At 49.2% G+C, this 27,826-nt stretch overlaps 1 protein-coding gene across 1 annotated transcript; it reads right to left on the minus strand.

Moving 5' to 3' along the window:
- Nucleotides 1-468: 468 nt before the first annotated feature.
- Rnf8 (ring finger protein 8) lies at nucleotides 469-27,296 on the minus strand. The gene is made up of 8 exons (XM_036167941.1): nucleotides 27,030-27,296; nucleotides 21,930-22,058; nucleotides 15,440-16,159; nucleotides 13,432-13,491; nucleotides 10,352-10,441; nucleotides 7,441-7,548; nucleotides 6,122-6,326; nucleotides 469-903 (listed from the first exon to the last, which is right to left on the minus strand). Exons 1-8 carry the CDS (start codon nucleotides 27,138-27,140, stop codon nucleotides 887-889), a joined length of 1,440 nt encoding a protein of 479 aa, XP_036023834.1. The 5' UTR covers nucleotides 27,141-27,296; the 3' UTR covers nucleotides 469-886.
- Nucleotides 27,297-27,826: the final 530 nt, after the last annotated feature.

Here is a 27,826-nt window from a genome sequence, read left to right on the forward strand (position 1 = left end):
CAGAGGTAGGAGGCAGCACAGGGCAAGGTCTCCCTCAGTCACACACTGTTTGGGGCTAGCCTGGGCTACATGAAACTGTATCAAGGGAGTTAAAAAAAAATCTGTGGAAAAAGATGGCAGGCAAAACCAACCAACCAACCAAGAAACCCACAGCTTTTAAATGAAGAGGTGTGTCAATTTCTCATTAAATCACTGCTTGTTCAGGAAACTGACAAAGAGCTGGAAGTAGCCCTGAATGGTATCTGAATGAAAAGAACCCCCCAAGGACAGCAGTGACACCCCAGAATGAAACAGAATCCCGAGAGCCCACCACGCGTGGCCATGAACTTGAGCTCCCGGGCTGACATTGCTCGCAGTCGATCACGGACAGCCTCTCTCCCGGCTGCAGTCTATGAGCTGCCAGTGTTTACCTGGAGACCATCTGGGAGCCAGAAGCAAAGGCAGGCAAATACACTGAAGCCCACGAGCAACCGGCGGGTTTTACATTTTATTTCTAAGAAACGACATCTTGTTTTCACAAAGAAAGGTAAACCAGACTCCAAATGCACGCTGCCTTCAGGGCAGCCATAGAGTGCACCCACTGTCCAAGATGATGTCAACAGGGGCGCATGAGGTATCAAAATCAACCAGCACATCCAGAAACATACAACTCAACTCATTTAACATGTAGTGAAGCAGCCAGTGGAGGAGTCCTGTGGTCCTTTAGCCGATGGTGTCAGTAGGGTTGGCACAACGGAAGGCCAGTGATACAGGCTTCCTAACTCAGTCTCTGCAGCACGTGACTTCCCAGGTGATGTCCAGAGCAGCCTGAGGGAATCCAGGAATCCTCTAGATCACTCGGATGCCATCCCCCTAGTGTCTCTCACATGTCCTTGGAGTGTGACCTTCATGACAGTCTCTTTGCTTTGGAGAGAAAGACAGACACATGAAGGAGGAGCCCGTGTCTCATCCCCCACACCCCCTCCCTCCATCTTTGCCTCCTTTGCTTTTTCTCCACAACCACCAGAGGAAAGGGAGAAAGTAGCCAGCTTGTGCCACGGCTTGAAGCTTGGTTCTGGTGGAAGCTGGCCTGTGGGCTGATGGCACTGCCCAAGAGCCTCCAGCAGCAAGAGGGTCCCACTCGGAACAGCAAGCAGCCTTCCCCTTCAAGACATGACAGGCTCAGGAGCCACTGACTGCAGCCCTAGACCACTCGAGGTCTGTTTCAATGTGAGGTGGACAGGTATTCCAGGACGGCCCAGGACGGCTACTGAGCACAGCGTGGGTCTCTCAACACAGATGTCTATGCCGCTGGGTGGATGGAGGAGGACTCACGGCACTTGGGAAAGCCATTCTCTATCCTGGGTAGCCGTTTCTGGTGACAAGGCAAAGAGTCTCCTACAGAGCTAAGTCAGAACAGCGTCTGCAATCACGGGACCACAGACTCGAGAAGTCCGAGGTGCTAGGACTCGGGGTCACTACTTCATCCAGTCAACCCCAGAGCTGGCCACCACTAATGGACAGTCCTTTCTCCAACACTTCCGTGATGCCACTGTCAGCTCTCTGAACGGATGCATGCTGGGGGGCACCACTGTCTGTGCATGCGAGTGGGGAGGCCAGCCAACCTTAGGGTCCTTCCTCGGCTCTCCACCTAGTTCTTTGAGACAGTCTCTCATTACGACCTGAGCCCCTGAGGAAGCTCCCAGTGAGGCCCAAAACACGCCTGTCCCCACTCCCCCCCCACTGGGATTTTAGGTGCCTCCAGGCCCAGCTTTCTAAGTGGTTCAGGAATCACACTCAGGTCCTCACGCTTGTCAACACTTTACCAACAGCCACCCCACCTTTCCTGTTATCTCAAACTGTTCTGACTTCAATCAGGATGAAAAGGGAAACAGAGGAAACTTTCAGTCATGAGGAAAGAAAGGAAAGGGAAATGGGAGCGGGAACAAAGAAATGTGAGCAATGCCCCCAGTAACGACTGTTCGTTGTTATCCTGTGGTGATTTTGACCAACAGTTTTAAAAATCAAAAACTTACAGCTAGGCATGGTGGAACTAGGGAGGCAGAGGCAGGTGAATCTTTGAGTTTGAGGTTAGCTTGGTCTACACGGCAGACCCCGCCTCAACCAATCAATCAAGTGTAGTGCTGCACATTCTGATTGCAACCTTGCCGAGCCGTTTTCCTTAGGCAGACAGACAGACTCCTACAGACGGAAACCACATGCTGACTTCATGTAAATGACAGTCTCTGAGGACGCTGCTCAGTCACAGAAGTAGCTGCTGCTGTCTAATGTTGATTTGCTAGGTATCACCTGACTGCTACCACCCCCACCCAGTATTCCTCTCAAGGCTGTCTTCCGAGAAAGGAGGTGGGCAACATCAGAGAGGCTTGGGGAGCAGACAGACCTCTTCAGAGTCAGGACCCTGCCAGCTTCTCTGGACCACCTTCCTCTTAGCTAACCAAAGGGGCGGAAGGAAGTTCAGGTCACAGGCCAGGTGGATCTGAACAGCGTGTCGTACAGATTCACCATTCACCCCACCACACACTCATCAGGAGCTTCAATTCAGTGGTACAGTAGGGAGGGGCTGGGAGGATGTGATTGAAGAAACCTGAGCGGGAAGTAAAGTTCACCTCCAGCTAGTTGGGGTTTGTACACTGCCTGCCTCCGGAGCTGGGTGAGGATGCTCACCAGCCAGTCAGCTACATCTCTAGCCCTGCTTCTTTCATTTAGGAAACTCTGGGGAAGCAGGGTGCAGTGGCAAAGCCTAAGATCCTGACACTTGGGAGGGTCCCAAAGGACAGCTGGGAGTTCCAGCCGGTCCTACAGAGTAAGACTGTCTCAAACCCACCCCTACAACCACCACAGAACCAGGAAAAACCTGCGGGGAAACCAGAATGTGAGCAACCTTGTCAGCTAATTCACTTAATTAAGAGCAGAAGAAAAGGCAGAGAGGAAGCATCTGGCAGAGGAGTGTCCCTGCAGGGATTAGCAGCCCTCGCCTTTAGTCCCAGAGGCAGAGGCAGGTGGATCTCTGTGAGTTCCAGGCCAGCCATGGCTACACAGAGAAACCCTGTCTCAAAAAAACAAAAGAAAGTTCCCTCCCTCCCTCCCTTCCTTCACCAGCTCGGACCTGTGTCAACACTACACACAGCCACAATGACCCCTGGTACAAATACCTGACCTGAACGTAGGTCATTACCCCAGCTTCAAGGCATGCTTCTTTAATTCTGGATCCAGCTTCCTCATACACGCTCCTCTCCTCAGGCTTCTCAGTCAGGAGATGCTATTCCCCCTGAGACCCAGAACTTGGGGACACCCACCAGTCAGGGAGGCTGAGGAAGGCACTGCTCTCAGTGAGGAGAGAACACAGGACATCTGCACGGGAAACACTTTCCACAGCCTAAGCTCTTTTTACTGGATTTCATTGATTTATTTACTGTTTTATTTATGAGTATGGGTGTTTTATCCACACGTATATATGTGCACCATGTGCATACCTGGTACCCGAGGTGTCAGATCCCCTGGAACTGGAGTTACAGGGAGCCACTATGTGGGTGCTGGGACTTGAACTCATGTCCCCTGGAAGAGCAGCAAGTGCAGTCGACCACTGAACCATCTCTCCAGCCCCAGATCCTAAGTTCTTTTTAAAAAATTCCCATGCAAGCTGGAAGGTAGTGGTGCACACCTTTTATCCCAGCACTTGGGAGGCAGAGGGAGCGGATCTCTGAGTTTGAGGCCAGCCTGATCTACAGAACAAGATCCAGGACAGCCAGAGCTCACAGAGAAACCTTGTCTTGAGAAACCAAAGGGAAAAAAAAAAAAAGAAAAAAAATTCCCATGCACTAAGGATTAAACCAGCTTTCAAATGGCACCAGAACATTCAAAGAGAGCTGGCATTTTAAGTTCGAATTTTCTCTAGCCCCCACACTGCAGCCCAGCAGAGCTGCTGATGGCTGAACATCTTTCTAAACCAAGTCTCAGAACCTTCAGTCTGTCTAGAGAAAACTCCAGAGTTGCACTTGCTGTGAGAACTGCAGAAAGTGGAACCGGCTGCCAGAAGTGCATGCAACAGAGTTCCCTGTGCAGTCACTACTGTGGCCAGAGAGGCCCGGGTAGCCTGGTTAGCCTCTGCAGAGAATGGGAGAGGAATTGCGGTATTTACTCTATACAAGTACGTCTACATTAGAGGAGACAGGTGAACGTGGGATGTGGAACATGGGCTCTTCTAAAATCATCAGCCATGAGTCGACTGATGAGAACACAGGCATGCACTGAGCAAACCACTCTCAAAGGTGTCCCCACACTGACGCAGACAACACAGGCCAGCTCAAAGGTCATAACCTGACCCTGATCAAATCTGGCTGCTGGGCCACTGTCCTCTCAGAAGGGAAGCAAGATGACATAACCAGCTTCTTGGCACCAGCAGACCCTCCCAGTCTTGGCTGTTCCGCAAGCTGCGTGCCATGTCCTCTGGCTGGAAAACGAGCATCCAGGAAGCCATGAAACTGGGCCCAAACGTCACTTCCTTTAGAGGATCCTCTCACGACAGCTGCCCAGGCCAGCGTAAGCACTCCTTCCTGTGAAGCCGCCCAGCACCCTGCTGTGCAGTCCTTGCCTTTCTGTCCCCCAGCAGGCCAGGAGAGCTGGGAGCACTCAGGGGAAGATGGGCATTGCTCTCCACCCAGGGCCAGTGTGCTGTTCTTACGGAATGACAAGGCGGAAATGGAGAGAGCCAAGGGCAGAGGTAACATCTGTGGAGGCTCTACACTGGGCACAAAATCCTCCAGCAGCTACCAGGGAAGCAACAAAGAAACCCTTCCTTTCAAGCTTCGGACCGGATTCCTGGACAGCCACTGGCTAAGACACGTTTCCCTGCTCAGCTTCCACACCACCACCAGGTTCTAGGATGGGCTTGCTGCCTGCCCAGTTTCACACCACAGCTGTGTATGAATCACAACAGATTCCTATCCCTACATGAAATAGTTGATACCTGTAGTAGGGCTGGGAGAGAAGAAAAGAACAAATAGAACACCCAGTTCCTATTAACGGCATCTGGCCTCTTAGGCTGCCCAGCATCTCTGGACTGAGAAGTTCAACCAAGCCACACACACTGTGGCCAGGTGGCCGTTATGGACAGCAGCTTCTGGTTAATTTCCAATTCCCAGAAGGTAGTGACGGAACGATACAGCCATACCGCTCTGCCTTTTGAACAATGGATCTCTACTCAATAACCAATACATCCTACCCAGGAGCTTGCTTTGCTCTAAAAGTCTGCGGTAACTCCACCAAGAGTAGTGGCTCTCTGCAGGCCTTAACCCAGCTAGTCCCTAGTGGGCATGATCACTCAAACCAGTGGTTCTCAACCTGTAGGTTCACAACCCCAAAAGACTATCGGAAAATACAGATATTTACATTATGATTCATAACAGCAGCAAAATTGCAGTTGTGAAAGAGCATTGAAAATAATTTCACCCTTGGGGTCAGCACAACATGAGGAACTGTATCAAAGTCACAGCACTGGGAAGGTGGAGGACCACTGACTTTGCTTTCCCCAACCTTTTCATCCAAAGTCCTCTGACTGGGAGGTCAGCAGGGCCCAAAGACAGAACAGGTGCGCGCATGTGGGACAGCACTGGGCACCGAACCCAGGGCCTTGTGCATACTAGGGAAGCACTGCTGAGCTAGCCCCAGCCATGGCCACGGCTTTTACAGACAGAGCTTGTGTATGTCTCCCCAGGTACTCTCCACGTTGTGAATCCTACTCACACACATCTTATTTCTAATCTGTCACTCAAGGGGCAGAACCAAGCTGTCTTCAGCAACAGCGCCATCTGGTGGTCCATAGGGCGAACCATCTGACTGTTTTCCAGTCACAGCTCCTACTGCCCTTCAAGGAAGGGCCAGGATATACACAGTTAAGCTTCCTGTCTCTTGGATGCTCAAATTACAGGTAAATTCTAATTCAGTCCTTTCCTGTGTGGTTGTCTGAACTCCCTTTAACGCCCTTTTCTCTTGCCTGTCCTTAACTCAAAAATCATTTACTAAACTCTATTCCCCACCTCCACCCCCTATGAGTACTTGATGTGATTCAGAAGTAACAAAGTCCTTTGATGAAGAGGAGGAGTTCTCAGAAGCCACTCACCTTTCCGTTCCCTAAGAAGGCAATTTCTTCTCTCTTTCACTTCTGAGCTCAGGTTATCCACCATCTTACTAATGCAATTGTCCAGAACCAGGGAGTGGGTTTTGGACTCAATATCCTTTCGACAAATGGGACACTCGACTTTCCGTTTCATCCATTCACTGATACAGAAGGAGCAGAAACTGTGGGCACAGTTCAGGGTGACAGCCTACAATATGAAAGGGAACACAGATGACACTTGCCATTCTTACTTTCTCAAAGCCAAACAGAAGCAAACCTCCAAGGCCCAAAGGAAAGTCCCCCAATCCCGATTTACAAAGACGCTCTGAGATGCCGAGAGGTGGTAGAGCGCACCTTTAATCCCAGCACTCGGGAGGCAGAGGCAGGTGGATCTCTGTGAGTTCAAGGCCAGCCTGGGCTACAGAGCGAGATCCAGGACAGGCTCCAAAACTACATAGAGAAACCCTGTCTCGAAAAACAAAAACATGCTCGATCCCGCTCATTTCTACCTCTCTCCCCGTCTTCTGTAGCTTCCACAGTCCTGAGCAATGTGGAGTTTCTCCACAGTTGGGAGTCATCGGACTAGAAACTGCAGAAACCGATGACCTGCGGTCAGCGTGACCCACAGTCAAAGACACTGGTCTTCCGGACAGACAGACTCCTCAGAGGGTTAGCACATCCAACCTCCCTAGAGTTTGCTTCAGAACAGGACTCCTTCTGTACACGCACTTTCCAAAGCTATCCAAAACCCTGCCATTTGACAGCATACCTCAACACTTTTAGTATAAAGTGAACTGGTTACAAATGAGTGGAATTAACAAAAACTAAAAGAGCTGGTGACAAAGTAACAAATGGTAGCCTAGGAGAGAGTGCTTCACTTACAAAAGGGCCCCCAAAGCCCTGAAATGTATTCACTCTGGCCCTGAACACTCATAGTAACCACACCATCAGTGGCATTCACTAGCTGCTTGGAAAGGACATACTACAAGCCGACGCTGAGCACTGTGCCCATCCAGAATAGAGGACAGCACTGGGGGGCAGCTTTAATCCAATACTTCAAAATTCTGATGCTAGTGGCCGACAGGCTTTCACTGCAGTTAAAATGCTAATTGTGCTAAGTAAACGTCTAAGCAGAAAAAAGCAGGGTGAAGTCTGCCTGATGTAATGAGAAGTGGCTGCCTTCAGCCATCATCTTGAGCTCAAACAGCACTAGGTTACTGAACAAATTCTCTTCAGTGATTCTAGCAGCAGCAGCAGCAGCAGCAGCACAGCCTGTGGGCTGGAGCACCACGCGGGGTGCGGCGAGCACTGCTCACACTTACCTCGATGAAGTACTCGGAGCAGATGATGCACTGAAGCTCGTTCTCCAGCACGTCATTCATGTGGCTGAGGACCTCCTCCTTCTGTGCTTGGACCTTCTCCTTTTCTTCCTGCAAAGACACAAGGCCACCTGTCACCTGGGGAAACAAACCAGAAACGCAGGACAGGACGAGAGCAAGGTTAGCTGAGGGGAGCAGGATCCGGTGCATCTCCCTGGGGTCACCCTTTCCCAAGAACGCTAGCTCCTGTCTTCCACTGAAAGCTGACCTGCAGTGACAGCATGAAGAGTGAGGCTTAGGTGGCGGGACAGGATGAGTGGCCCAGGACAAAGCCTGCAGAAGCTGGCCCTGCTCTTCTCCCATGTGAAGACACCAAGACAAGGCATCGTCTGTGAACCAAAATCATGTCCTTGCCAGACTTCACGTCTGCCAGCACCTTCTTGGGACTTCCCAGCCTGCAGAACTTTGAAAAATAGCCAAAGTGGAGGGGAGGGGGGCACTAAAATATAAACTTTCCCCTAAACTCAACCGCCACAGGGCAGGGTATAAAGAGCACTCGGGAGGCAGGGGCTTGAGGAGGTTGTACAGATCCTCGCGTTCTCAGCAGCTGACTCTTTGATGACAGAAGGATAATACCTTTCTTCCTGAGGCATGGCTGGAAGACGGCCTCCCCAAGGGCTTTAGGCGCTAAGCCGTACGGCGCTTGCCGCCTCCCGCTTCTGTTCCCGTGCTTTCCCCAAGGTCAGAGCACCTGCGGTGCTGTCTTTAGGAAGGACCTTCCGATTGCTCTTTGGAAGTTGTAAGTTAGTTCTAGCATCCCCCAAACAGAAAGAAAGGGAGGAAAATCCACTCACAATGTATCTAAGCAGCCGGCCCATTTGTCCTTTTTTCTTTCTTTTTTTCCTAATCAAAACACACTATCAAATCACATAGGGGAAAAAGAGGATCCAGGCTCGATTCTAACTAAAGTCAAGTTCTCTGACAATTTTTTTTTCTTTCAGATTTGTTTTATGTCTATGGGTGTTCTTTCTACATGTATGGCTATGTACCATGTATGTGCCTGGTAACAGGCTGGTAACTCCCCCTGAAACTGGGGTTACAGATGGTTGTGAGTCACCATGTGGAGTGCTAGGAATTGAACCTGGGTCCTCTGAAAAGCAACAAGTGTTCTTAACCACCTCGCCACCTCGCCTGCCTACTCTGAGGATTTTTAAGTTCTTGGGTTTTAAAATAGGTGGTAAAACAAAGAAATAGCAAGGGGAGCTGGAAAGGGAGGGTCAAGAGTTTATGTGGAGGTGTGGCTGGAGAGACGGCTCAGTGGTTAACAGCACAGGCTGCTCTTCCAGAGGACCCAGGTTCGATTCTTAGTACCCACAAGGAGTTTACAACTGTCTGTACCTCCAGTTCCAGGGGATCTAACATCCCCTTCCAGCCTCTTCAGGTGGTGCAAAGACATACAGGCAAATTACTTAAAAAATATATATATATATTTATTATGCATATAGTGTTCTGCCTGCATGTTTCCCTGCAGGCCAGAAGAGGGCTCCAGATCTCATTACAGATGGTTGTGAGCCACCATGTGGTTGCAGGGAATTGAACCTGGGTCCTCTGGAAGAGCAGCCAGTGCTCTTGACCCCTGAGCCATCTCTCCAGCCCTGGCAAATTACTTGTATGTACAAAATAATAATTATTTTAAGAGAGAAAATGAGTTCAAGGTCATTTTTGGCTACACAGTAAGTGTGAGGCCAGGCTGCACTATGAGACTCACCTCAAAAAAATAAAAGTTGTGGGAGCCCCGTGTGGGCAGTGCCTGCCAGCAGTGCCAGCATTGGCTAGGGAGAAGTAGATCACTGGCCAGCCTGGGTGGGGTACACAGAAATCCTGTCTCAGCAAACACAAACATATACTTAGAGGCTGCAGCTCGGGAAAGAGCCTGCCCAGGAAGCCGAGTACCTGGTCCATCCCTAGCACCCAGGACAGGGACATCAACTCTGCTGGGGGCACAGTCTCCTCCTTTTTGTCCACAGCTCTAGTTCTGGAGTGGGGGAGGATGCAGCCTGACCCAGACACTCATTTCAGATTAGAAACTACCTGTGAACTGGCTGCCCACAGCTCTGTTTAGCTTGGCTTTTATGATATTTAAAAACACATGCAAAATCTGAACTTGTACATCAATTGAAAAACCGTATAATTTCTCATAAATATGTACTTTTTGATTACACAAACTTAAAAACAGCTTGTTGACAATTATTTGAAAATTGGGGTAATTCAAACATCTGGATTTCTGCCTACTATGAAGAAATCGGATCTGACAGACTGGGCTTGCATTTCTGGATGGCAAGTGCCTGAGTAGAAAAGCGTGGCTTTCTGGGAAAGGAGTTAGGAAGCAGCTTGGTCCTCACAGCTCCTCCAGCACCCTCATGTCCAGGCCTCTTCCTCACATTTATTACTGTCTGGCCCTGGTAGGCATTTGTTTGTAACTTATAATTTAAGAGGTCTGCTGGGCACTGGTGGCAGGCCTTTAATCCCAGCAATTGGGAGGCAGAGGCAGGTGGATCTCTGTGAGTTCAAGGCCAGCCTGGTCTACAGAAGTTTAGGGACAACCAGAGCTACAGGAAGAAACCATCTTGAAAAAAAGAAACAAACAGAACAAACAACAACAACAAAGAGTTCTATGGATTGAATGGGGAGACACATCCTGAGAGAACCCCAGACAGGCCAGGACGCAGGTGCACCTCCTCCCAGCACAGAACTTCTGAACAAGGAAGCAGGCGCCGCCGACACCCAGGCAGCAGCTTCTCTATAGCGAGAACTTTACAGGGCATCTGTCTGGATTCACCACAGCAACCGTGCATTCCTGGGAATGCCGAGCGGCATGTGCTAACTAAATTCTAAGCCTCCCTCTGTCCAGTACCTTGGTCTGCTCCAGTTCTTTGTTCTTGGCTTGAATGATTTTCTCAAAGTCCTTCTTGCTGCGATTCAGCTCTTCCATTAGAGCCCGATGCTGCAGAAACAGCAGGTAAGCCATCAGGACAAGCTGCATAACAGCCCTCGTCAGCCACACAGCTTTATTTCTTCCCTCAGTGACTTTGGTTTAGGGACCAGTGATGACAACTTCAAAAGCAGCCTTCTTTCATTCAGGATGGACAGATCAGGACAAGGAGGCGGACAGCAAATCTGTTAGTCCTTTCGAACTAACCTGGCTAGTGTCTTCTACAAGCTGGCATGCCCAAGTGCCAACACTGTGACCAACGCCTTACACCAAATGTCCACAGGTTCTCCAGCCATGAAACGTAATTTATGGATTGGGATGTGACCCAGTCATAGACCACATACTTAGTGTGCATGAAGGCCTAGGCTTGACATCGGGCAAGCAAAGGAAAGAACACAGAAGGATCGGAGGAAGGGAGGGAGGGAAGGAAGGAAGGAAGGAAGGAAGGAAGGAAGGAAGGAAGGAAGGAAGGAAGGAGAGGGCAGAAAAAAAAGGAGAAAGAAAACTGAGTCCCTCTGTGCATAAGTACAGCTCATCCTTAAGACTCTCACCTCGAATGCTCTTAAAAAGAGGGTAGAATAAAGGTGTTTCTCTGCAGATAATTTCAAGAAACAAATCTAGGGGCTGAAGAGACAGCTCCCGGCATTTATTTCAGAGTAGCCTGCTGTTAAGTATGTGGGCCTGAGTCCGGTTCCCAGAACCTACATCCGACAGGTTACAACCTCCTGTAACTCTAGCTTCAGGGGATTTGATGGCCCTGGTCTCCAAGGGCACCTGAACTCATACACCATACCTCATACACAAACACAAATCAAAAATTAAACAAATCTTTTAAAAAAGTTGAAGAAACAAACAAATGCATCAATGTGTGGTTACTGCGGGTCTGGGTCTTCATCTTAACCACTGATTATGTGTATGCTCCATAACTGTCTCATCTACGAGTGGGAAAACAAGTCACCCTCCGAAGTGTGGATCAGAAGATAATGAACAGGGCAAGGTCATTAAAGCCCTGCGTAAATGTAAGTTCTTCTACCAGTCTGGAAGGAGAACATCAGGTCAACCGTGTCAGCTGGGAGTGGCATGTCCCTCACGCATGGTGGCAAAGTAGGACCTGAAACCTCGTTGATTGATGACTGCATGACCAAGCACCTCATGACACATGTGTTCTTCTGTGTCAGAGCAGGAGAGCTGCCGGAACCACAAGGGAGCCGGGTGATCTACCAGACCTTCTGCAGGGCAAGCGCTGACTCTTCTAGCCGGCTCCAAACATCTAAGCACTAGTTCAAGACCTCCCAAGGAGGCCAGTGAGATGGCTCGGCAGGGAATGGCATCTGCAGTGCAAACCTGATGACCAAGCTTGGTTCCTGGAATCCACACGGAGGAGAGGACCCACTGCTGAAAGCTCCCTCTCACACACTGTGGCACCTGAGCACCCAGACAACTTTTTCTTTGTTTGTTTGTTGGTTGGTTTTTTAAGACAGGGTTTCTCTGTGGTGTAGCTTTGCTCCTTTCCTGGAACTCACTCTGTAGACCAGGCTGGCCTCGAACTCACAGAGATCTACCTGGCTCTGCCTCCCGAGTGCTGGGATTAAAGGCGTGCGCCACCACCGCCCGGCATAACTGTTTTTGTTTGTTTGTTTTTTAATGTGCTGATTTATCTCTAAAGGTGTTTTTGGTTTTATGTTAGTGTGTTTGTATGAGTTTAAGCCACATGTGTACAGGTACCCTGGGGGGCCAAAAGAGGGTGTCCAGTCTCTTGGAGCTAGAGTTACAAGAAGTTGTAAGCTGTCTAATATGCATGCTGGCAACCAAACTCAGGTCTCCAGCCCCACATGTGAGTGCTTGTGTACATTTACACACTAAGTAAAAAATAAAGACAAACAAAATTTAAATACTCAAATGGGAACAATGCCTAACCTTTCACACTATAAAGCAGATAAGCTTGAAAAATAAAATTCCAAAGGTATGATTTTCACTTAATTATTTCCAAAGCTATTTGTGCACCTCCCCACAAGGAAATCAAGGCAGGCTCCTTCTCACATAACTGTTAGCAGCGACAAGGCTGAGGCACAGGTCTGCAATAAACAAATGCAAAGATGACCCTGAGCAGGTTTAGATGCAAACCTGCTGCTGCTGCTCACTGTGCTCAAGGAGGGCTAACCATCCCATAACCTTCTGACTAAACTTGCACCAAACTACTGGTCATAATCAAAGCCCAAAGAGGAAGCAAGGGTGTTCTGGTGATGATGTTGTTTGCTTTTGAGACAGGGTTTCACTCTGTAGACCAGACTGTCCTGAAACTCACAGAGATGGGACTGCCTCTGCCTCCAGGTGTTGGGATTAAAGGTGTGCGCTGCTACGTCCAGCCAGAAGATGTTTTAAAGATATACAAAGGGGTTGGGATTTAGCTCAGTGGTAGAGCACTTGCTAGGCCCTGGGTTCGGTCCTCAGCTCTGGAAAAAAAAAAAAAAGATATACAAGAGCACACAAAAGGCAGCCACGTAAAAGCAGCCATAGGGGTCAACGACACAAACTACAAGCCATCTTTTAAGTGACTTGATACTGTGAGTATTACTGTTTTGTTAGGTGGCTGCTTTTGCTTAAGACTGTATAATGTTTAACTGGAATATTCTTGAATGGTTTCTGGATGCCACAGTGCAGGGATGGTGAGGTACAAAGGCCCTCAGGCCCAAGCCTTATAACATCTCCCCTCTGCTGCCTTTCCTATTCCCGAAGTAGAGCCCCTATTCCAGAGAGCTTCCAAACTTCCTACAGGCTGCTTCTACTTGATGAAGACCTAAGTTTCCATGTGAGATCTGGTGTGTATCTGTGAGGCTGCAAATCTCCAACCTGCTGGTGTAAGCATCTGCTACCTGCTCTGTTTGCAGACTGGAGATCACAGAGCAGTGGGCTCCGAGGCAGAGGCAGCTAGTGGCACGTGATGCCTGGCTGTTTCCCACTCCCAACTACCAAGGCCTCTGAAGTGGGAGAGATTAGGTTACCTCCTGCAGAGCCTGGACCAGCTGTAGCTTCAGATCCTCTTCCTGCTCTTTCTCCAAACCCTGAAAAGCCAAAACAAAAGGAAGGTTTCCCTGCAGTCCAGGGCGGAAGGACAAGATCCTAAACAAGCAGGTGTGACAGAACAGCACAGGGCAGGGAGCAGGCAGAACCCCATTTCACTTCAGGCTGTTGTCGGCAAAGATCTGAACTGTTATCTGCTCAACACTGCACACCTCGGGCTATCAGCCTCAAGCCAGCAGCTGAGCAGCTCTGCAAACAGGGTGACAGTCTAGGCTTCTTCTATTACCTCATGCCTTGTCCTCAAATGGCTAAGACCAGGAAGTAAGGCACAGACGCAAAACCCAGGTGTCCCCCCACACTGACCACCCTCTACAAGTCACTCTGCCCTCGCCTGGGCCTCCGTTGCCTTTTCCCTTCAGCAGCCATCGAAACTGTCACTCATCTCCGGCCAGCTTCGTTCACACAGCCTGTGTTCTTGCTGCCTTAAGAATCACCTACAGGTGGGGGATTTTGAATCGTTCACAATTGAATGTGCAACCCTGATAATCATTCTTCCAGTGTGCTAATGGGCAGCACATCTTGTCTCAACAAGATAAATTACTTAATGATTAAAAACAACACTAAGCATTTTAATACCAAGCAGAACTCTAAGTACAGTGTCAGGCAATATGGTGCTCCAAACACCAAGCATGAGGTAGTGGGCAACAGCTTCTGGAGCGGTGGCAGGCCAGGCTGGACCAAGGGCAGAGGGAGACGCAGCTAACACAAAGAACTGGATGTGCTTCTCGAAGTCACGCACACATGACGTGAAGAAATCGCTGAACCAGTCTCTTGTCTTTACCCTTCTGCCCCAGAGAAAAGACTTTGCGGCTGTATCTTCAGCACACGGAGTAGCCTCGCATGTTAATCCCAGGCATGATCAATCCTTTCTGAACACACGATCCTTTAGAGAACTCTGCTCAGTGAAGGTGTGATACCCTGAACAGCAGAGTCCCATCCTCTGTTAACTTACAGTTGTCTGGGCTGGACACGGGAAGCAGAAGCTATGTACACCCACCATTCATGCCCTGATGGCACCTAAGTAAGCCATGGCCTTTGCTATTCATACCAGCTCGAGGAGATAGCAGAGATTAGAATGAAATTTATAAATTCTTCAGAAATAAGCCAACACCACTACAGGCTGTTTCTTGCCCAGAGAGACCCAAGTAAGGTAAAAACACCTTTCACCTCAGCTGTGACTGGTCCTTCTTGGTTCTAAGTCAACAACAGGGAATTCTTGACATTCACTGAACGACTGGGGTGGGACTGACAAGGTTTCTGCCCTCTGGGAACTGACATTTTTAAACAGGGACAAGATCAGCTCCAGTCTGAAGCTTTTGCAAGAGTCTGTCATCTAAGTCAATGATCTGGAGACCAGGCCATGCTTGGGCCCACCTCCAGACCACTCAGATACTTCGTTTATCTTCTAGTAAAGGATGTGGCTTATCATCAGCCAGCTGTGTGCCCTTCCATGGCATTCTGATTGATCAAGATAGGAACAAAACCATCATCTCTGCCCCCCCCCCCTCCATCCCCACAACCCCATTAGCTGGAGTTAATCTCACAGCCAACAAGCTGTCATGTACAAGGACAGTTAGCTCTGGGCTGCGACTTGGTTCTGGGCACACAGAGCAAAGAAATGAGTCCTAAGGACATTACGGTCTGTGGTACCCTAACCCTTACCCAGCCTCTCCCTGAATTTATCTTGGATCTCAAACACCTCAGGTTTCCATCAGAGATCAGTTAGATCCCAGCCGGCCTTTGCGTCACCTCACTCATCTTGGCGCCCTAACTGGCTCCTGACCCCATCAGTGTGCCAAAACCTTGATCTTTCCAAACCTTCACCTTGGCTTTCTGCTCCCATCCTGTCTCCTATGCTTAGCATCTGGGCTCTGCTTCAGAGACAACGCTAGCCAGAAGTCTACCAAGTGCCTGCCAGCTCTGTGGTACCTGGAGGTGATGCTGCTCCTCCTGGAAAGTCTTCTCCAGATGCTCCACCCGCGCCTGCTGCTGAGCCTGCTCTGCATACAGCTGAGACTGCAGAGCTTGCAGCTCCTTCTCCATCCTCGCCACTTTCTTCGAGCTCCCCTTCCGGGTCTGCCTCTTCACATTCAGAACAGCTATCTGCTTTTCCTGCATCTGCGTTTTCAGCTTCAGAATCCGGGACATGGTCACCTTAAAGAGCTCTAAGCTGCTCTGAGATGCTGAAGGGCGGGGGGCCTTCTGCTTCTTAGGGGAAAGTTCGAGGACCTTGGGGAGAGTAGAGCAAGCGTGAGCCTCCAGAGGAGTCAACTTAGGACGCGGGTATCCCGAGGGCTGACTGGCCGCTTCACCTTTCCCATCTAACTTCACCGGCTCCAGAGCTTTATAGGACAGGGCGTTGACTCTGCATTTGAGACCCGAGGGACCGTCAGCCGCAGGACTCTCTAATCCATCCAAACTCAATTTCCTTTTAGTTCTCAAGTCTTGGTTTTTTCCCGCCGTCTGCTCATTCTTCGGGGCAAGGCAGGGAGACAGCCTCTCCCAGTCTTCCTCAATGACTTCGTATTCATACTCCGCATTCTCCTTGTTCTCCAGCGGCACTCCAAGCTGGATATGGTCTCCCTTTTGGATGCAATAAACCTGTAATGGTGCCAGACGCTCTCTGTTCAGCCAAACACCGTTCAGACTCTAGGGAAAAGAAAAGAAAAACAAAATAAGCTCATGATTTTTCTCCTCTTAATGGAATTTCTCTCTTGTTACTACAAAACCTTCTGCCTTTTCGGAAGGAAAACCCTTGAGAACAAATAGAAATGAAAGGTTCATAAAGCACCTCTTTGGAAAGAGCACTGTGCACACTGTGCTTTGGCTTTCTACCTATATTTCACATTCATGCCTCCACAGAGAACTGCCTGTGGAACAGGCGAGAATCACCATCCTCAAAACACGCAGCGCACTAAAGAACACCAACTCAATCACTCTTATTGACCTCAACTCCCGGCAATGACTCAAGAATGGAAGGAATGCAAACCCCAGGCAGGCACACTCAACAAGCACCGCACTTCCTAGTGCACAAAAGCCAATACTTTGTGCTGGGGGAGTCAGGCTGTGGGTGGGGCCTGAGCCAAGGAAGGCCAGCACCGCCGCTGGTCTACAAGTGCTACAGTGTAGCAGGAGCTCCGACCTGAGCTCCTAGATGGACCTCAACGACCAGCCTTGTCTATAAAGTGGGGGAAGTCTAGTCTCTATCCCACACTGTAAAATGCATAGCAGACACTCAAGTAGCATAAATCTTTGCTGCTTAGCTTCTTGTTAAGAGCATGGAGAGGGATGGAGCACTGGATTTGTAAAAGCACATGAAGACCCGGTTCAATCCCCAACACTGAAGGTGAAAACCAACAGGAATCTTGGATCAGACTGCATGGGTTTGCGATGTGTCTCTATCACCTAACAGCTGAGTGACCCTGGGCAGGCTTGTCTGCTTTGGGGTTAGTTACAGTGTCTGTAAAGATGATAATCTTTCTGGTGATCCCTGTGTGAATTTAACATGTTACTGTACTTAGGGCAGTACCGGGCACAACTGATAGTCACTTCCCTTCTGTGCTCAACCTCTTACTAGGTAAAGACACCCAGGACAAAATAGGTCAAAACAGATGAGAACAGTCTTAGCAGCTGTTTGTGGGAAAGACAATGCAAGGCCACAACTAAGTATGGACTCCTAGGGCACAGCCTATAAAGGTGCCAGTGGAGACGGGATACTAAATGGAGATGACAAGTCCTAACATCAGCCAGAGCTAGCAAGACACTGGCAAGGCTCTTAACTCTGGGGGAGAGGCCAGAGGTTAAACTCACTTCTGAACTGAGACTAAGACTGACATTTATACCGTGTTTTTTTAGTTTAGCAGTCTGAAAAAAGTACTTGTCAATATTCTAAATGTCTTCAACAAAACACAATATGCAAATGTAAATGGATAAATAAAAATGTACAGCTAGATGAATAATCACAAAGCGAACACCACAGTGCTATTTACAACATGGCTTTAAAAAGCACATCAGGGCCGGGCGGTGGTGGTGCACGCCTCTAATCCCAGCACTCGGGAGGCAGAGCCAGGCGGATCTTTGTGAGTTCGAGGCCTGGAAAAACCTAAATAAATAAATAAATAAATACATAAATAAAATAATTAAATAAATAGCACATCAGAGCATCCAAGAAACCAACCAGTCCCTCCTTCCCTCAGAAGGGGACTACTGCCCTGAGGTAATAATTTCACCTGTTGTGAACATTATTTAAATGGCATCATATAAAACATACTCTCGCGTCTAACTTTCCTGCTGTCGTGTGTGTGCGTGTGTGTGCGTGTGTGTGTGTGTGTTTGGTGTTTCTGTCAGTTATTCTCCACCATACTAGATGTGTGTTTATTCTGTCTATATGTCTGTCTGTGTGCCGTGTGTACACCTGGTGTCTATGGGGGTCAGAAGAGAGCCTCAGACTCCTAGAACCAGACCTGCGAACAGTTGAGAGCCACCATGTACGTGCTGGAAACTGAACCTGGGTCCTCCGCAAGAGCAGTCAGTGGTCTTACCCACTGAGCCATCTCTCCAGCACCATTCCACCTTATTGTTATTTTTGTTTCGCTTTTTTGAGACAGGGTCTCACTGAGTAGCTCTGGCTGGCCTGGAACTGCTTTGTAGACCAGGCAGGCCTCAAGTTCACAGAGATCTGCCTGCCAGTGCTAGAATTAAAAGTATGCACCACTACACCTGGCTTCCTCGCCTTTTAAGAAAGATTTATTATTTTAAGTGTGTGTGTGTGTGTGTGTGTGTGTGTGTGTGTATGTGTGCGCACGCGCATTTGAGTGTCAAGGACCCACACAAGGCAGGGGACGCGGACAGCTGGAGTCACAGGTGGCTGTGAAGTGCCTGAGTTGGGTCTTCTGCAAGAGCAGGGGCTCTTACTGCTCAGAGCTCAGCAATCAGGCTAGACTGACCGGCCAGTGGGCGCTAGGGACTCCACCTCTGCCCACCTCCTCCCCAGCTCTGGAAATACTGCCACACACAGCTTCTTACATGGAGATTCGAAGTCAGGGCCTCAGGCCTGCCTGGCAATCTCCCTAGCCCATACTTTGTTTCTTTGGGATAGTCTGGCTACATAGCCAGGTTGGCATGGAGTCTCCTGTCCTACCCTCTGGGACTGTGGGCATATACACATTCCTGGCGACTTGCTGTGGAGCATCACTCGATATGATGTCAATACAACAGCATCCATTGTGGAAATACTCTTTGATATGGTCTACGTGGGTGGGCCTTACGGATGTTTCCTAGAGACATCTGTTAATATAGGTTATTATATGAATGGGTTACGTATTTTCAACGTGGTTGTATCACGGCACCTTCCCTCTAGAGAAGAAAGACAACTCACTTGTCCTTGCCGGCCTAGTCAGTCCCTTGTGGTTTTGATTTGCATTTCCCTGATGGTTGAGTTTGAACAACTTCTCATGGATAGTGAGTAGAATGTGTACACTCTTTTGTGATGTACCTGTCTTTAATCTGTTTCAGAAACAGGGTTATATCTGTCTTTTAAAAAACCTGATTTGAAGCTCTGTACGTACAGGAGCATACTTCATCAATTAGGTGCACAGCAAACATTTCCACAAGGGCTTGTCCTTTTTTTAATGATATCTTTTCAAGAATAGAAGAAGCCCTTAATTTATACTACTATCGAATATTTTTACCAACTGCCCTCCCCCTTTGGTGAGAGCCAGATTTCATGGCTGCTGTTCTGGGGACTCTGTGGCTGCCTGCCAACCTGCTGTGGGAGCTCAGGGATTAGAGACTCAGTACCTCGGATGGCTTTCCATGGGTTCTGGGGAGTTAAATTCAAGTCTTCATGCTTGTGTGGCAAATGCTTTACCTACTGAACCATGTCCTTGGCCTATCATCAGAATTCTTAAAAAGTATGCCAGAGCTGGAGAGATGGCTCAGTGGTTAAAAGCTGCTCTGGCAGAGGACCCAGGTTCAATTCCCAGTTCCTACAAGGAGGTTCACAACCATCTGTAATTCCAGGTTCAGGGAATCTGATGCCCTCTCTAGCTTTCCCCAGGTACTGCATGCATATAGTGCATAGACATACACAGAGTACCCATACACATAAAACACAAACCAAGTATGCAGATAAGGGCTAGAATAGCAAGCAGAAGTCAAGGCCACTCTAGTGTTGCTGATGCTAGCAGACCAAAGAACTCCAATCAGAGAGACTTAGCCACGTAAAATACTCACAGGACTTGAGATGCCGGATTGTACATCACAAAGGTAGAAATCACCAAGTAGCAGGTGAGTTTGGGGCTGGCCTGCACTACATAAACAGGACCCCATCTTAAAAACCTCCCCACTCCAGGGTCTGCCTCCATTAAATCCTTTGCACTTCAGGTGCTGCCTAACCCCTGGACTTCGTTACTTCCCACTCGATGAGTGACTTTAAACTTTATTTAAAGGGAACTAAGGGATGGCTCAGCAGTTCAGACGCTTGCTCCTTTCCCAGAGAACCCTAATGCAAGTCCCAGCACCCACACAGGCATCTCACAACTGCCTGGAACTCCAACACAAACCTCTCCTCTGGCCTCAAGCACCTGTACACAAATGTGCATACAATACACACAGACACACGTACATGTAAGTAATACAATAATAAAATAAATCTTTAAAAAAATTTAAAGTAGAAAAACCCTTTATTCAAAGTAAAATGTTTATGAGAACACCAATAGCTAAACAGGATTTTTTGTTTGGTTTTAATTTTCTTTTAAAAAGATTTATTTATTTATTTTGTATACATTGTTCTGTCTTCATATACATCTGCAGGCCAGAAGATGGCACCAGATCTCATTACAGATGGTTGTGAGCCACCATGTGGTTGCTGGGAATTGAACTCAGGACTTCTGGAAGAACAGTCGGTGCTCTTAACCTCTGAGCCATCTCTCCAGCCCTTGTCTTCATTTATTTACTTTTATTCTATGGGCATTAGTGTTTTGCTTCTGTGTATGCCTGTGTGAGGGCGTTGGGTCCCCTGGAACTGGAGTTACAGACAGATGTCAACTGCCATGTCGGTGCTGGGAATTGAACCTGAGTCCTCTGGAAGAGCAGCCATTGCTCCTAACTGCTTAACCATCTCTCCAGCAGGTTTATTTTAAAGGTGTGTGTGTATACATATGTGTTCATGTGAGTTCATGTAGGGATGTGTGTGGGAGGAGTATGGGTATATGTGTAGGTGTGTGTGTGTGTAAGGATGAGTGTGTATGTATAGGTGTGTATGTATGTGTGTAGGAGTGTGTGTGAGCGTGTGTAGTTGTGTGTGTATGTGTAGGTATGTAGGTATGTGTGCAGGTGTGTGTAGATGAGTGTGTATGTGTGTAGGTTGTGTGTGTGGGTGTGTGTGTGTAAGGATGAGTGTGTATGCATAGGTGTGTATGTATGTGTGTAGGTGTGTGTAAGTGAGTGTGTGTGTGTGTGTATAGGGCATGCTCAAGGGAAGAAGCAGGGCAGCAGCTCTCTCTGCCTCAGGTCTCCTGCCCTCCAGAAGCTTCGGCAGATTCCCAGAATCTCTGCAGCCTTTCAAAGGGGCCAGTTTCCCCAGAAATATCTGGAATGTTTTTCGGAAAAGGAGCCACAGCTCCACTCCAGACTCCAGACACTTCCTTAGCAGCAGCGTTCACTCCGGGCCATCCGCAATCCTCTCGCACAGCCTCACTTCCTGCAGCACGCGGAAGTGCTGCTCCTTGGAAAGGGAACAGGGCACGGCTACACGTTGAATATTACAGAACAACTATCAGGCGTTAAGAAGAGGAAATTTTCCTGGGATTAAAGGTATGTGCCTTTAATCCCAGCACTGGGGAGGCAGAGGCAGGTGGATCTCTGTGAGTTCAAGGACAATCTGGTCTACAGAGTGAGTTCTGGCACATCCAGAGCTACACAGAGAAACCCTACCTCAAAAAAAAAAAAAAAAAAAAGAAAAGAAAGAAAAGGAAATCTGAAAATATCTAGTAGGGCTGGAGAGATGGCTCAGGAATTAAGAGCTTCACATACACGGCTCAGTTCCTAGCACCCACTGAACTGTCACAACTGCCCTGTCTCCAGGGCCAGTCTCTGCTGGCACCTGCACTCATATTCACATACCGTCCCAACCAAAGCACACTTAAGTTACAATAATAATATAACGTTTAGAAACACATAAAACCCAGCCGGCAGTGGTGGCGTACACCTTTAATCCCAGCACTCAGGAGGCAGAGCCAGGCGGATCTCTGTGAGTTCAAGGCCAGCCTGGTCAACAGAGTGAGTCCCAGGACAGCCAAAGCTACACAGAGAAACCCTATCTCAAAAAACCAAATAAATAGGTAGATAGACAGACAGACAAATAAATAAAATGCATGAAACTCAATAGAAATCATTAGGCTTGTGTGAGCTCATGTACCTTGTTGTCCATAATTGTCCACTGTCCCTCAGGATTCTGCTTCAAAACACAGTGGTTTCGAGAAATCATCAGAGGACACACCTTTGATATCAGTTGGTAGGTGACACCAAATCCTCGACCAATAGTCACCTGAAAGACAGAAGCGTTGTAAGACAAGGTCACTGTGCTAAAAAGGGTTCTTTACAATCTTACCAACCAGCAGCGCGCACACACAGGTCCTGGCTTAGGAAAGCAGACATCTATGGAACTTCAATTTCTCATCTGCTGTCTGCCCCTCCTCAGCTGTCACAGGGAGCCACCAGAGAGAAAAAGGCAAGAAGCTGTAGTATGAGGACACTTAACCATGGAGGGCGGGAGAGATGGCTCAGTCTCTTCCCAGCAGCCACACTGTGGCTCATAACCATCCATAACCCCAGCTGCAGAGGATCTGATGCCCTCTTTCGGTAAAGATCACCTCTCGACCCGCCCCCCAGGCATCAGGCATGTATGTAGGTGTTGCACAGACATACATGCAGTCAAAACAATCATACACATAAAACAGTAACTAAAAAGATAAAAGGGTTAATATGAACTCTCAGGCTAGCACAATCCTGAATGGTCATCAGTGAGACATCATTTCTTCCCTCACATTCCCATCAATTCATCTTCAACACAGCCTTTATACATACTAAGACAGGCCTTGGACTTTGAAGTGGCCAACTTAGCATCCTTTCCTCTGTAAATTCTTCCAGCTGGCCCTGGGTCTGCCCTAAGTACATCAGGAACTCTCCAATCTCCTTCTACACATAGCTGCAAAGTATCTCCCAAGCCACCATTCCCGGCCCTCTGTGTCCCAGCCACTTTAACTTAACTCCCTGAGTTTGAGTTCGTCATCAACGGGCTATGAGAGAACTCCTCCTTCATTGTTATAGCTGTTATTTAAGAAAAACAAATTCAAGTTCTATAAAGTCAGTCACGTATCGGTTTCTCAGCTCTAGGCATGGCTACTGATGTGTGGCACAGGTTTTCACAGCGCTCGAGGACACTGCCAGGGATCCTCGGCCTGAGAAATGATTACATTTCTCCATCCTCCCCTCCTCCAAGATTACTATGCTGACCCTCTCTCTACCTGACTAGTTGGCAAATGTGGATTCCAATGCAGAACCTGACACTGATTTCTGGTCATTTTCATCTTGTTATTTCAGCCTCGCACACTGTCTTGTTAAGACTTTAACTATTTTTTATTAAATATGTTTATTTATTAAATTTTTTCCATTTTACACACCAACCCCAGTTCCCCCTCCCTCCCCTTCTCCCACCTCCTCACCTCCCTCCCACTCTGCCCCCATCCACTCCTCAGAGTGGGTAAGGCCTCCAATGGTAGTCAACAAAGTCTGGCATCCCAAGTTGAAGGAAAGCCTAGCCCCTCCCCATTGTATCAAAGACTTTAATTTTTTAATCTGCCAGACAGACACACACACACAACGTTCCTTCTAGTGTTAGTCTCCATGAAACTATATGGTAGCTAATGTTGTACCTTCAGTCAAGACATAAGAAAGTAAAATAAAATGGGGATTAGAGAGACACGCTCAAAAGAGCTCGTAACTCCAAATCTAGATTCAATGCCCTCTTCTGGCCCCTGCAGGCATCCATACACACGCCGGTGCACACTTTGCAAAGTCTACCAACCAAATTCCTTGAGTCCTAGGCCCCCTTACCCACAGAACAGCTTGAGTTTCTGTAGAAGACAGAAACAAGGCTCAGATGCCCACATATCACACTTCCTGGTAGACCGAACCATAAACACGTGAGGAAAGAAGTGACGCTCTTCTGAGATCCAGGTCTTGAGTTTCCTGATTCCTTTCTGCGTCTCAGTATCTCTTAACTGAGCCCACCTGGGAGAAGAGAACTCCCAAAGTTGTCCTGAACTCTACAAATACACCACAGCTACATTCACCATTCACACACACATGCACAACTTTTTTGAAATGGAGAATGTCCAGGTCTGAGGACTAGCATGGTGGTGGGGGACATTTAGGGATTATCTACCATCCATATGCACTGATAATTTCCATATGTGGTAGCTGTTTTAGAGGAAGTATTCCATATTCTATTTGCGGGGAAACAGCCCAGCTGCCATCAGGGAAAACAGTACAGACAACCAGAGGAGCGAGCACCTTGTTCTGGAACTGTCCCTGACTCAGAATTCAGAGAGAAAACACACTTTGTCACCCCCTTCACCGTCCAGTCCTAGAATCCACAACGGCTCCATTTCAGCACCACTGGTCACCTAAGAACGCTCATGGGCACTGCCCCATTTACAACCCTGGAGCACACTGACTTGTTCCTGTCTGTCTTCACTAGCCCCGACCTCTTCTGGAAGGCTCTGTCTCTGAAATAACCAGGAAGCACCCCAACCACCCCTTCCCCTTCCCAAGCCCCAGATTCAAGAACACCAAGAGGAGAAAAGAAGGCAAAAAGACACAGCTTTCCTCTGCAGGCCTGAAGCAGCCCCCTCCTGCAACAAATCTACTCACTCGTGCTTACACCCAAATCTCTAGGCTGGTTCACCAAGTTTAAAGACACCCTTCAGACAGGCCATTTATTAAAGGACTCCCTTCCATACAACACGCGGATCCACCCATGTTCTTTGATTTTATCTGTGAAAGCTGAACTTTGAGGGGACTGGAAAGGCAGGGAAGTATCCCGCCTCAGCTGTATTAGATGAGGCCAGCACAGCTGGAGCTAACCTGCCTCAGCTGTATTAGACGACGCCAGCACACCTCCCCAAACCTCATGCAAACCCACGTGCACTATCAGCTAAGAGTCGTTACAGGAGGAGCTCATCCTGGCCTCGGTTCAGACTCTTTCTCCACTCTGCAGGCTACGCGCCAAATACTGCCGACAAGCCGACTCTGGGCATCCCCAGGCAGGCTTCTCTTACACAGAGGCCCCCAAGGAGGGTCTTCAGCACCTCTTGGTTTGCATGGGTCTCTCCCCACAGCTGTGATCCACACAGGTCTATGGAACAGGACAGAACGTGTGGAGGAGTGCTCTCCAGTCCTCTTGCCCCTGCTACCCCACAGTTGCCAAGCTTTTCAGAAGCCATAGACTAGTCCACTGAACTGAGTCTCAATGAGTAAGTCAACACTTGATTAAGTTTCCCAACAGGGTTGTGAGAGACTAGTGAACGAATGTTCAGGGATCAGATTAAGTAAAGCAGATGAAAAAAAATAAATAAATAAGCAGCTCTCTAATGCCTGCCAATTTAAAGCCGGACCTGCTCTGGAATATTGCTAAATAAACCACACCTTGGCCAACCAAGAAAGACATCGTTCCTTCTATAAATTCTCTTTCCCTGGTTCCAAGCCATAAACTCCAAGAGCAGAAACTATGTCTGTCCCTCAATTGATATTACAACTTATCAAAAAAAAAAAAAAAAAAAAAAAAAAATTCAACCCTACCAATTCAGTGAGCTTAATTTCCACGATGTCTTAGTTAGGATTGCTATTATTGAGAAGAAACATCACGACCAAAAAGCAAGTTGGGGAGGAAAGGGTTTATTCAGCTTACATGTCCAGGTCACTGTTCATCATCAAAGGAAGTCAGGACAGGAACTCAAACAGGAACCCAGAGGCAGGAGCTGATGCAGAGGCCACGGAGGGGTGCTGCTTACTGGCCGGCTCAGCCTGCTTTCTTATAGAACCCAGGACCACCAGCCCAGGGATGGCACCATCCACAGTGGGCTGTGCTCTCCCCCATCAATCACTAACTAAGAAAATGCCCTACAGGCTTGCCTACAGCCAGATCTTTTTTTTTTTTCTTTCTTTTTTTGATTTTTTGAGACAGGGTTTCTCTGTGTAGCTTTGGTGCCTATAGTGGATCTCACTCTGTAGACCAGTCTGGCCTCGAACTCACAGAGATCCTCCTGCCTCTGCGTCCCCAGTGCTGGGATTAAAGGAATGCACCACAACCGCTCGGCTTACAGTGGGATCTTATGTTGGCATTTTCTCAATTAAGATTCCCTCCTTCCTGGGCTGGAGAGATGGCTCAGAGGTTAAGAGCACTGACTGCTCTTCCAGAGGACCTGAGTTCAATTCCCAGCACCCACATGGTGGCTCACAACCATCTGTAATGAGATCTGGCGCCCTCTTCTGTATACATAATAAATAAACCTTTTTAAAAAAAGATTCCCTCCTTCCATATAACTCGTTTGTATGTGAGGTTGACATAAGACCAGCCAGTGCACATGCCGACCAACACTCAGTACTGCGCTTTCCAAAGCCCAAGGGGCTCCGAATAACAACCTCGTACCTGACCCAGTTCTCCTTCCAGAGTGGACTGCAAGGATGCGGCCCACCCTTGGCTTTTCTGGGACCAAATCCTAGCACCTCCTTCCCACTTATAACTGTGCCTCCCTTTTCTGGTGTTTAGTTTTGCAGTAACGGAGCTGAACTCTACGGATCAGCCGGTAGAGTGCTTGCCTTCCGAGTACGAGGCCCTGGGTTCGCTCCCCAGCACCAGCCCTTTAAGCCTGCCTTCTCAAACACTGTAAGCAGTTTCTGGAGAGAATTGCTGACTGTCCCTGACCCACTTCGAGGGTGCAATCGTGGCTCCCCACCAACGCGCCAATTCTCGGGGATGGAATGGAAGACTTTATTTTTTTTTTTTCAGAATAAAGTTGGAGGATTTTAGGCCAGCCACCTTTAAACTCGTGATCACACTCAAAATCAACTCCAGAGAGTACACGCCCTCCGCAGCCATCCGGACCGGCGCGCCATCCTCGGGGGTCCGTGGGATCGCCTCGGCCTCAGTTTCCCCGTGTGACTTGGGTCATCGCAGGGCTCTGAGAGACCCTGAACGGGGACCGTGCCTACTCTCGGAGGGCCCCGCGTCCGTTACGGCGGCTCTGGCACGGGCCTCGCTCCCGCGCAGCCACCCACCCAGCCCGGGCCTCTCAAGCCACGGCCTCGCCTGGCCTCGCGGCCCGGCCCCGCCAGCCCCTGAGACGGCCCAACCCCGCGGCCGCCCCGGTGCCTCCCCCGCAAGCCGGGGCGGCGTGTCGCGGCTCCTCTCAGCCCCCCCGGCTCCCGCAGCGCCCCCCAGGCCGCTCGCCCTCACCTCACTCGCAGCCTCCAGCTGCAACCACTCGCGGTCCATCCCCAGCCGCCGCAAGCACCAGCTCCGGCCGGCCGCGAGCTGCCCCGAGACCAAGGGGTCGGGCTCGCCCATAGCCCGCTCGGCACCGGGGCGGCGCTCAGCAACGAGCCACACTCCAGCCCGGGTGCCAGCCGCCTCCGGGGGTCCCGGCCCGCACCATAACTCAACAACAGACAGACGCAATCGCCGGGGAACCGAGTCGACGCGAACGCCCCGCCCGCCGCTGGGCTGGGAAGGCGGGCTGTGCGCGTGCGCAGCGGGAAGGCCGGGGCCGCGGGCGGGAAGGGCGGAGGCGTAGGGTCCGGAGAGCGAGCCGACCCAACGCCCCTGGCGGAGGGGGGTCAGTGATCGGAGAGGGAGGACAGTGATCGGAGAGGGAGGACAGTTGGTGGAAAGTTCCAGGCCAATCCAAAACCTTACCAAGTAAATACTAGGGCTTGGAGGATGGCCCCGCGCGTAAAGTCGCCTGCTGCCAAGCCTGGCGACTTCTGCCTGGCGACTTGACTCGTCCGATCCTCAGGCTTCACCTACCAGGTGGATGGAGAGAAATCTGACCCTTCGGATTGGCCGCCGACCTCCGCTTGCGCACCACGGCGGGTTTGAGTGCACACACAAATACTTAAGGACTGCCTGGCGGTGGTGGCGCACGCCTGTAATCCCAGCACTGGGGAGGCAGAGGCAGGTGGATCTCTGTGAGTTAGAGGCCAGCCTGGGCTACCAAGTGAGTTCCAGGAAAGGCGCAAAGCTACACAGAGAAA

This window comes from Onychomys torridus, chromosome 18 (assembly GCF_903995425.1).
Source record: "Onychomys torridus chromosome 18, mOncTor1.1, whole genome shotgun sequence".
Taxonomy (NCBI): domain Eukaryota; kingdom Metazoa; phylum Chordata; class Mammalia; order Rodentia; family Cricetidae; genus Onychomys; species Onychomys torridus.